Source organism: Chenopodium album, chromosome 3 (genome assembly GCF_948465745.1).
Source record: "Chenopodium album chromosome 3, dcCheAlbu1.1, whole genome shotgun sequence".
Taxonomy (NCBI): Eukaryota; Viridiplantae; Streptophyta; class Magnoliopsida; order Caryophyllales; family Amaranthaceae; genus Chenopodium; species Chenopodium album.
The window spans coordinates 61422483-61434141 of NC_137836.1; the positions used below are offsets into that span (position 1 = coordinate 61422483).

At 38.3% G+C, this 11659-nt stretch overlaps 1 protein-coding gene across 1 annotated transcript; it reads right to left on the bottom strand.

Annotated features, from left to right (window-relative positions):
- Window positions 1-5909: 5909 nt before the first annotated feature.
- LOC145624015 (sugar transporter ERD6-like 7) lies at window positions 5910-11152 on the bottom strand. Its single transcript, XM_081676943.1, has 18 exons — window positions 10905-11152; window positions 10729-10791; window positions 9924-10013; window positions 9751-9810; window positions 9592-9657; window positions 9417-9482; window positions 9056-9131; window positions 8917-8981; window positions 8747-8839; window positions 8561-8641; window positions 8372-8456; window positions 8202-8245; window positions 8057-8119; window positions 7921-7980; window positions 7745-7798; window positions 7576-7635; window positions 7380-7494; window positions 5910-6168 (listed from the first exon to the last, which is right to left on the bottom strand). The coding sequence occupies exons 1-18, from the start codon at window positions 11073-11075 to the stop codon at window positions 6053-6055; spliced, it is 1428 nt and encodes a 475-aa protein (XP_081533069.1). The 5' UTR covers window positions 11076-11152; the 3' UTR covers window positions 5910-6052.
- Between the last annotated feature and the right edge of the window lie 507 nt (window positions 11153-11659).

Below are 11659 nucleotides of genomic sequence, written 5' to 3' on the forward strand. Positions count from 1 at the left end.
GACTTGGCCATTTGGATTACAGTCGGCCTCTGCACAGGGACTGAGAAGGAAAGAGAGTTAGAAAAATAACACAAGTATATCTAAATGGAAGAACAAGAAAGACGAATGGTTTTTACCGTCGTCCTTCGGTTCCTCCTCTTTCCCCAGACTCCTCCTCTCTCCTGCTGAGCCGACAGCAGCGGTGGGTTGCTTGAAGCCACCCTTCGATGCCCTCTGGGCATCCGGTTTGCTGATCTCCTTTTCAGCTTCGAGAGAAGAGGCGTCTGGGCCCTTCTTGGGCTTGTGAGCAATGTGCTTCCGGCCGCCCTTGCCGGATGCGCTCACATCACCCGCCCTTGTCTTTTGGACCTTAGGGTCGGATGGTTTTGAAGGAGATTTGGTAGGCGCACCCTACATCAACACAAGATAAAGCAAGTTAGAAATCATTCGGGCAAATTTAACATTGGTCAGAAATGATAAGTATAACAATTTCCTACCTTGGGGGTGCCGCCAGTTTTCTGCTCATCCACTTTGGTGTGGGTGGTTGCCTCTGCCTTGTTTAGGACATTCGACCTGTATCGAGCAGCAGATACAGCCGGCTTCCTTGTGGCCGAGAGCTTCTCCATTGCCTTGTCTGCAAAAATGGACAAGTGTTAGCACCGTCAAACAAGTATTGAAAAGCAAAATGAAATTGCATATAAAGCAGACGGCCGACTAACTCTCGGCATTTCAGAACTTAGCCCACAGGCGGCTAAGAATGTTCCTTCTTCAAAACATTTGTACAAAGAGAGATAACATTGAGGGGTGACCTCCTTGTCCCCCTCATCATTCGTCCACACGGACACGGTAAACAACCCCTTGTCCATGATCTCCTCCTTTGCCCGCCTGGGAATAGGCGGCAATGCACTCCTGCCTGCTAGGAGAGGTGGATTCTTATTCCACCGGTTATACTTTTTGTTCAGGCGGTTGTCGGCAGACTTTACTATGTAAAACTTAGTCCTCCAGTCTTTCCACTTGTTCTCCTTGCCAACAGCCATCATGTACCCCTTGCAAGTGGTCAAGGTGTACCAGCCCTCACCGCCCCTAGCAGGCGCCCTGCTCAGATAGTGCATATGGGCGAACGCTTCAAAGCTCGCCTCCACCTGCAGCATCTTACAGGCGGCAACGTACCCCAGAATATTAATCCAGGAGTTGGGTACAAGTTGCCAGATACCCAGTTGGTATCCGTCCAAGATCCTCTCCACGGCCGGATGGAGAGGGAAGCGGAGGCCAGCTTGGAAGGCCGCTTCATAGCAGCCGAATGCTCTGTCCTGATAGCTGGCCAGGCTCGGCCAGGTTATGGTGTCGCCCTCGTTAGGGACCGACAAAGTATAGCCATAGCCTAGGACGACCTTGCGCCTAAAATTGGCAAGGCCGGATGCCATGGAGCTCCGCCTGCTGGGCGGAACATGATGATAATAAGGGGCTCTCTCCAAGCGCCTGGAAGCGCTAGGCTCGGCCCAGCTTTCCCCCTTATCCACTGCCAGGTATTCCCTGGCAGAATCTATTTTTGATCTAGCCTCCTCTGAAGTTATGGAGGCGTTCTCTGAAGAAGATGACGAGGCCGACTCGTCATCAGAGCTCTCATCAGAGCTAGGGGACCGCCGACTGGTGCCAGCGGGGTCCTCCCCTAGAATCTCTTCCGGCGCCTGTCCAGAAGGCCCGGGTTGATATTCTTCATCCGCCTCCCCCAGGATTCCATCACTGGGAGTTCCACTAGATGTGGGCGAATGGTAATAGGTGGGGGTAGGAGGAAGATAAGAAGGGTTGTCAGGATGTTCCGACAGCTCACTTCGAGGCACCCTTATTGAGCCGTCTGAATAAACAGTCGACCCATCCGAATGGTAGAAAATTCCATCGGAGCTACACTGCCTTGTTGTTCTTTTGGTTCTGGCCATAGTGTCCTGCACAGACACGGAAACGGTCGGATTCGGAGAAGTTCGCAAAGCAGGGTCTTTGGCCAAGCATTCGGCACTGCTAGTTCTAGATTAAGCCGTCCCCGGTGACCGGCTGATCACTATCCTACGCCGTGCCGCATGCAATTGGGGAGCCATTTTTTCGAAAACAAAGAAAAAATGAAGAGTAAAAGAAAAAACAGGCGTTACCTTTAGAAGAAGGGTGAAAGACGCTTGGTTGACTAAAGAACGGTCGGACTGTTGGCCGAGTGTTGGATGCTTGAAAAGTAGAACGCTCAGGGAATTTTGAGATTCTTTCAGTCAAAAAGTCCAAGATTCTCCAAAGATTCGCAAAGGTGTGAATCCAAGGGGGGGTCAAACCTCACTATTTATAGGGGGGTAAAACCCTAAAAATTTTCCCTCCAGTAATTTTTTGAATCTGACCATTCAGATACTGACACCTGTCACAGGTGTCACGTGCAATGCATGAGACCCCTGTGAGGGGAAAATGATTTGGGTATTTTATACCCGGCCAGGTGGCCCAATCAGGAAGCGCCACGTGTCCTCCATAGAGGTGCCATTTGGACCCATGGAATGATGACACGTGGAGGGCGGACACTCCTCTGTCCTACGTGGACTGAAGATCCAGCATGGACCATTCAGATGGCGACACGTGTCACTCAAAAGGTTCCTCAAAAACCTTTTGGGCTCAGTGACACGTGTCACTCAGGCATTGGCCCTGGGATGGCGGCCTTCAAAGGCCCAAATCCCGAGGCGCCGCAAAACGGCGTGACCTAATTCCTAGGTCACCAGATCCTAGGAGGGGCACACTTTTCAAAAGGACCCTATAAATAGGGACATTCTGGCATTTATGACAGAACGGAGAATATACACGCAATACGAGACAACACGTCACTTATCACAGAGCTGTCGTTTTCAAGGAACACACAGCACTTTACCTGAGCTTGGAATCCGAGCAGATAAACTTTACTTCCGCACGTTTTATTACCGAACGCTTACTAACTTAATCTTCGGAGGCGGACCACCGACCATCCGGCGGTCCGTTTGCTTTGCAGGTACAGGCGTCCTTTGCTGAATCCAGTCTCAGTGTTGTAACTCTCCCAAGGGACAAAAACCCCCGAAACACGTATGGTTCGGAACGACGAAAGGAGGATCGAGGATGATGGTACGAAGTGAGTCATGGAGTCACATTCGCCCGTATTGGCCTCTACTGGATTCTTATAGTGAAAAGTGATTCCTGCGATCTCAAAGACATTCAAACAAAGATTCAATTTGCTCCAATCTATTATTATGCTAAATTGGTTGAATATTAATGCAACAAATAAATCTAAAATATTTGTGATCACTTGATTAAATAACAAGATTAAAGAGGAACCTAACCGGTCGTCCAAATTATCTTATTAGGCGTGATTTTCAATTACATATTCCCTTTAACATGCAATATGGTGATCAATAAATATAATAGAATAAGCATTAATATTGGAATCAATTTAACAATAATAACGTTAGTCAAACCAAATATAAATAAACCTAATCATGATACTAGCAACAAGAATAAAAATAAGAGTAATTAAGTGATTAATTACTCACTTTCCGCGTTTCCTTGAATTGCTACATCATGAATAAATTGTTAGTAACTTCAATAAAAAATATTAATCAAATTGAAACAATTAGATTAAAAGTAGAGTTGATTTGGTCCAAACCCTCAATCAATTATACCTTTCACGCCTTGGTTAAAGTATAGAACTTCAAGTATTGTATGGACTCCTTGGAGTGCTTAAAGGAAGGAATAGTGAAAGAGTGGGGAGGCTAGTGTTTAGGCTACAGAGGGAGAAGAGATAGAATTTGTGATCAAGCTTGTTGATCATTGAAAAAGGGGTGATATGACCTCTATTTATAATGAAAAAAAGGGTCGAAGAATTAAGATATGAGAAGAATTAGAATCGGATAAAACTCTTGCGATCGACAGCAGTTTTTGCGGTTTTTGTTTTTATCATATCTTTTGATCCGGAAATTGGAATAAGATAAATAAGATATTGTTGGAAAGATATTTAAGTTTAATTTCTAAAACAATTTAAATAATATTAAAATCCTTTGTATAATAAAAGATATGGACGAAATAGTGGGACAGTTTCAGTTTTGGATAGAGTTTGATATTTCATTCATATCTTTTCTGTTATATTTCGAAATTGATATTATAATATATCATATGAAAGATAATTTCAAGGGCTATCCAACCATATAATATTTGGATAAAAAATATAAGGCAAAAAAATAATATCTGTCTATCTTTGAACGTCTTTCAATTCGGATAGAATTAGGACTTTCAAAAGGAAAAGTGTTATTAATTTCAAACTCTTTAATCTTATCTTTTCAAAAAGAATAATTAAGATATATTAGAAACTTATAGAAGCTTCCAGTTAATCCTAATTGGTTTAGGGATGGGATTAAAGTTTTTGGACCCTCCACATGATCATTGGGTCGTAGGTAAGATAGGCTTCGGTTCGGTTTGGGCTCAGTTTAGTATTTTGGCCATAACTTATTCGTTATAACTCGGATTTGGGCTTATAATATGTCGTTGGAAAGAACTTTTCAATCTCCATCCAACTAATTAATCATTGGACTCAGATTATGGACCAAAATAAACTAAACAAAACGTTTTTATAAAAAGGACACGAAATGAATGATTTTAAAGGACACGAAATGAATTATTTTGGGTTTAAAAGCACGAAAAGAGGAAAATAAGTTATGGTTTGGGAAAATGGGCTATGAATTTGGTTGGTTTATAAAATGGAAATATGGATTTAAGCACTCCAAGATTAAATACTCAACCCGGCCAATAATGGCGATGAAAGGTTGTTCATCATCGGGTTTGGTTTTGGGAAGACATTTTTAGGTGTCTACAGTACTTCACTTGCTTTATCATTTTCTCTCACTCTCTCGGTCTCCTCTCCTTAATATGTGTGCCTAAATTAAACGTGTCAACTAAATATAAACGGAGGAAGTATGATTGAATATTAGCTTAGTAAAAAAAAAAAGTTGATATTATGAAACTTTATATTAAAACCTATTCAACCATATACTTCATGATAAAATTTGTGTATTTTATGTTATTAAAAAAAACGATGGTCAAAGTTAGTATTTGAATAGTGAAACAATTTAAACGTGTCAATTATTTAGCAACGAAGGAAGTATATATGTGTTTTAAAATGCATTTTGAAGACAGTGAAAAGTCAAATTGTGCAAATAATAAATAGGGTCATAGGGAGTACAACATACTCGATAACAAGGAAGTTTTTCCTAAATTTATTATTGTTAAACTCTAAGTAATATATACTACCTCCAGTCCAAATTACTCGCAACTTTGGGGTATTATTTGTGAGATATAAAATATTCCAAAGTTGCGAGTAATTTGGACCGGAGGTAGTATACAATTATTATTATGATATACTCCGTGTTATCTTGCAATGTGGGTTTTGAGTTACAGATTGAGACTAACTATTAAGTTAGGTTCATGGTGAATGTGTTGAGGTCTTGAGGAGAGGGACTACCGCAAGGTTTTTTTGTCCTTCGAATGTCACTAGTTAGTTGAACTTTCTCCCAAATTGATGATCTAATGATCCAAATTTGTGCGTGTGTATGTTTTTTATTCATTTTATGTTGTGGCTCTCAAGATTTAAATTCTATATATATGTGTAGCATTGGGTATACAATTACTTATGCTAATGCTGCGTTCATATTTCATGCCCAAAAAGGTTCTTATGGTCTTACCTGAGGGAGCTTAAAACTTTTGTTTGAGTTGACCCTTCAACAATGATGAATTACTAATCAATAAATGATTGGTATTATGTCTAATGGGTGAAATACTCAATTGAGAATGAAGGACTGACATTTGACAATTAGATACATCCTTTTTATAGGCACTTTTATGGATCAATCTACTTGTCAAAAAGAATGACAAGTATTGCCAATGTATAAGACATAATGATAAATAAAGAGATTTTTTTTTTTCCAAAGAACCAAGGATGACAAATTTATGCTACAATTGTTTATTCTCCTGAAAGAATTTAACTCGTCTGATTCACTAGAAAATGGGGTGTGCTTGTTTCCTCACTAGTTTAAGCATTAATGTCCGTTTGAATTTGCTCAAGAGTTCTTCCTTTTGTTTCAGGTACAACCATGACAATGAAAACGATCGCTGCTGCATTGATTGCTGCATAAAGAATGAAGGTACCTGAGGAGATACACCATCAAACAAACATGTCATAAAATGATTTGTAGTAGCTTAAACACCTAGAGCTGTCAGTTTCTGACCCGAACCGTTAAACCCGACTGTTTCGAACCGATCCGAAAAGGAATTGAACTGTTTAAAACCCGTTTTTTGGAAACCGAAAACTGACCCGACCCAATTTTTTCCAAACCGAAACTGAACTAAACCGAATTTGTGCAAACCGTTACTAACCCGACCCGTTATCAAGCCAAACCGTTACAACCCGAAACTGAAAGCAACCTAAACCGATTACGTTTAAACCCGATAGTAACCCGACCCGTTTTAAACCGAAAACCGTTAAAACCCGATAAAAATCCGATAAACCTAAATCGTTCCAACCCGTAACCCGTTGTGACCGAACCGGTTATAATCCGTAACCCGTGGTGACCGAACCGTTTACGACCCGTAGCCCGTTATGACCGAACCGTTTAAAACTCGTAACCCGTTATGACTGAGTCATTTACGACCTGTTACCCAATATGTTTACGAACTAATCTGTTTCAACCCACTACTCGATAAACCCAACTTATTTATGACTTGACTTGATTATAACATGACTCGTTCCTACCCATTATATGACTAATTCGACTCGGTAATCATCCGACTCAATTTTAACCCAATATGATTTGATTAGAAACCCGTTTCAAATTGAGTAAACTCGTTTTCAAACCAACCAAGTTCAATCTAAACCGATTATAACCGAAACGATAATGGTTGGACCCGATTTCACCCGATCTATTTTGAACCGAAACCCACTTTCGAACCGACCTAGTTAAACCCAAACTGATTATGACCCGAACCAATTACGACCCGTCCTGATTAAGACCCGAACTGTTTTTAACCGAAACCCACATTAAATGGGCTAAACCCATTTTCAAACCGACCCAGTTCAACCCAAATTGATTATGACCCGAACCGACTAGAACCCGACCCGATAAGGACCCGATCCGAATAGAAACTGCAATTAAAAAAACCAAACCGAACTGACCCGATAATTTTCAAAACCGACCCAAACCGACCCGTTTATTATTTCAATCCGTTATAAACCGACCCGTTATAACCCGAAACTGATAAACCCAACCCAAACCCGAACTGTTTAACCGAATTGACACCCCTATAAACACCACATATTTAACTCAAAGTAACATAATCCAGAATTAGGCATAGGAATATACCACACGAACTCCATTCCATCAAAAAATTAAACGTATAGGAAATCGCCCAAGCACCAAACCAGTTGACGAGTGTTGCCAGACTACCAGCTACTCCCTTCACATTTATAGGGAAAATCTGCCAAAAACACAAATTTTAGATATATACAGACTGAAATTTACATTTGAAATAGTAGTAATTTTAGTGGTATGCCATCACCTCTGACATTACAACCCAAGGAACTGCTCCCATGCCTGCTGAAAAGGCTGATATGTATACCTAAATGGAGATTAAGATAATAGCATACGGCTTTAGCTTCCATTCATCATTTCATCCACATTAATTGACAGATTTACAAAAAATTTCTTGAAGCCGATAAATGCTCTACCAGTATGCCAGTTACTGCTAGTACTGACGCTGTTTTCTCTGATAGCTCATGAGCCTGATTCGTGAAATAAATAAATAAATAAAAAGAAAAAAAAAAGGAAAAAAAAAAAAAAAGAAATTTAGCACACTTTATGTAATACTTGAAGCAGGTTCTGTTTGATTTTTTCTATAAGTTACCTTGAGGTAGAATGCGATAGCAGTCAATATGCAACCTACAACCAGCCCAACTGCAGAAACCTATAAAAAGAGAGATAAGATCCTAGTTAATCAGAGAAGGTAACAAATAATGCGAAATAATACAGAACATATTTACCAAAAGCAGTGGTTTTCTTCCTGCTTTGTCGATTAAAGTCGCTCCAATAGTTGTAACCACAACCTGTAGTGCAGAAATTTACTAATAATTGGATCAGTCACACAAACTAATATCTAACAAACAACATGAACTGTGCATTTCAAACCTGCAGCAAAGCGTATATTATAGTACCAATGCTTGGTGAAAATCCTGCACTTATGTAAATATGAATCAGAATGAATTTGGTAGATAGTGGATATGCACAATTCATTTATAAAAAAAAAAAAAAAAAAAAATTCTGTCTTCCTTGCAATTTCTTAAATAAAGATTGCTTACCGGCCATCTCAAAAATATTGCTGACATAGAAGCAGATACCGTTAATTCCCCCAAACTGTTGGAAAACCATCAATCCAACCCCTATCTGGCATCACAGAACAGTTAAACAAGTACTTATTCTGAAAACTTGTAGAATCACAGAATTGACACTACTATGCTCACAAAATATAGCAAGGATGGAAGTCTTACTGTGACACAACGTAGATATCTCTTTTGAAACAAGTCAAACATAGTAGCTTTTGGCAGCCTTTCTAGCTCTTCTATGTAATTCTGTAAATTGAAAGTCGTAGTATACAATTATGAGTTAATCACTTTAATTCTTAGCAGTTTAACATTTATAGTAAAAGTAATAAAGTGATTTTAAGCATATAGTACTTGAATCTCATCAGCCTCGTGGGTTATATCTGCATCTTTGCCACGGAGTTTCTGAAGTGCAGCTTCAAACTCCTTTTTAGCTCCTATTTTTGCCTGTATTTACTTAGAATCGATACTCTTATTCCAATTGCATTTTATACCCAATTGTCAATGTGCTTTTGTATTCTTACCAACCATCTAGGAGATTCTGGAATGAAAAATAATCCCGAAAGCAGAACAGCACATGGGATAATTCCTGCATTAAATTAACCAAATTAGTCTACAAACCAAACTCAGAAATAAGCACTGTATTTTTCCCTATATCTTTACCAGTTAATGCTAAAGCCCTCCAGGGTACTACTATTCCTATTATAAAAGCCACTGAGACTCCAGTACAGATCATGACCTGTAAAGCTAGGAAAAGTGAGTAGATCAAAACTTTGTATTCAATCAATCAATCAGTCAATTAAAGCCTTAATCCCATAAGCGGGTCAGCTACATGAACCAAAAGTGATTAATCCGTATAGTCATCCACAAAAATCTTTGATATAGATCCAAACTTTGTATTAATGTAGATAATGTTGATAATAAACGTTGATATAGATGATGCAAGCATTCAAGTAAACCAATGAATTTGAATGGTCAGAAATGAGAAAAATGCATTATTTTGTTTGCTACTGTACAAAAGTACCTGGTTTAGTGTTGTGAGTGCTCCTCTGAGATTTACAGGTGCTATTTCCGCAATGTAAACAGGTACCTATTATGTTTCCATGTTATGGTAACTAGCACATTAAAATATATCTGAACACAAGTATATGTAGAATAGCAACTTTCTGTATGATGACATAGCTCCAAAACATACATACCACATAGGAGAACGCACCCATTCCATATCCTCCTGATAGTCTTCCTACATCCAATGCTAAAGAACTCTGGTTTATATAAGAAAACTTTATTGGTAATCTATTTTTCTAATAGCCAAATTTACTTAAAATTAGAGAGAATAATAAGCTTTGAAGTTGAACCTTGGCAAAATAAATGGAAAGCCACCCTCCCACACAGAAAGCAGAATACACTCTCATTGCCTGCCAAAATTTCCAAATTCACAGGAGTTCAAATGACCAGATGAAAATGTTAGTTCATAATCTTCATATTGTTCACCCAAATAATGTTTAATTGATGTTATTTTACTTCATACCCATTTCCTCCCAATAAAATCTGCAATAGGTCCACTCGTGATAGCTCCAATCATTGCACCAAAAGTCAATATAGAACCGAAAAGTGAAAACTGCATATAATGAACAATGAATTGTAGAATTTGAGAACAAATAAAAACATGTCAAAAGAATGCGTCAATTACTGCTAGCTTAGGCATCCACTGCAGTGCAAAATATAGTTGGTCTTTGGTAGTGTGATAATGTTTTGCTCGTGTGCACGGGTTTGTAACAATGTTTTCCAATTATGATGTCCACTACAATGCCAAATATCATTGGCCTTTGCCGGGGTATCTCAACTCATGTGCAAGGGTGAAGTCCTATTATGGAGACCACTAGTCCACTACAATGCAAATCATCGTTGGCCTTTGAAGTGAAAAGATGAACTGACATTAATGTCTTTATGTATGAAAGTAATTGAACAAAACAAAATTTAACAAGAAAAGGGAACAATTAAAAGGTTTTCAATCTTATAGATCAGAAGTATCAAAAGGTCTAAAACAGAAATCTACATTCATTAAACCTTGATAGTTCTTTCTCCACTCAATTTTAATGGTGTTTGTGTTCTTGTTCAAATTGTAAACAATTCTAATGATCCTCTATCATTTTGACTCAAATTAACCCATCAATCAACACCAAGACCAACATAATACAACAGCTGAAGCTATTGTCAATCATGTAAATACACTTACTATAATAAACATTTAATTATAAACCCAAAATTGCTAGCAAAAATTGCAAAATTCCCAAATTATGAATTTAAACATTAAAAAAAAAAATTGCTCAAACCTCAGCAGTAGAAAGACCAAGTTCTGCAGTAATGGCAGACTGAGTAGGAGATGAATAACCTGCCTGCAAAATCAATTCATTATAAACCTTAATTAATCCAATAAATGGGGTCGGCTACATAAACCAAGATTTTATCCCCGATAATCATCGTGTACAGTTGTACAGTATTAACTTACACAAGCTCCAAACTCGTAAGAGCCACAAACAGCAACAAAAGTGCTAAGATAGACCATCCATGGATGACCTCCATCATTTTTGTCCTGATTTCTGCCATCAGAAGAGGTGATTTCCTTAGGCTTCATCAATGGCTGTTGAATCTCCTGTTGAATTTTCTCAACATCTGCCATTTTTCTGACAGATTTTAGCGTGTTTGATGGTTACACTGACTTTGGTACACATAAAAACAAGATTTATGTGTTTTAAAGTAGAGCCGTGTTATTTATATGTCAACCTGGCTTTAATCATATGTTGATGATAATTGAGGATATTCGTATCCAAATTTAGATCAAGGAAAAATCATTGGGCTGGCCCAAACTAGTGGAGCTATGATCAAAGCCCTGTTTAGTTTGCATTATATTTGCTTATCTTTTTTTATTTTTTGAAGCTCATCTCATCTTATATGATCTGGTATGGTCTGCTCTTATATGATCTGAATGTCATTTGACCAAACTTTGACCTTAAATATACGATAATTTATTCAAAAAAAATATATATATCAAGTGGGGTCTTGTTAGATTCGTAATAATGTGTATTTAATTAATATGTGATTTTTGAAATTTTTTTCATTACGAAATTAAAGATATTTAGAGATAAAAAAAACTGCACATAAAACGATGATTTGCTCTAAACTTATTTTTTCTGATCTGATCTGATCTAAACTTATTTTTTCTGAAATAAGTAAAAATAAGGTAAACTAAATAAAGCCTAAGTT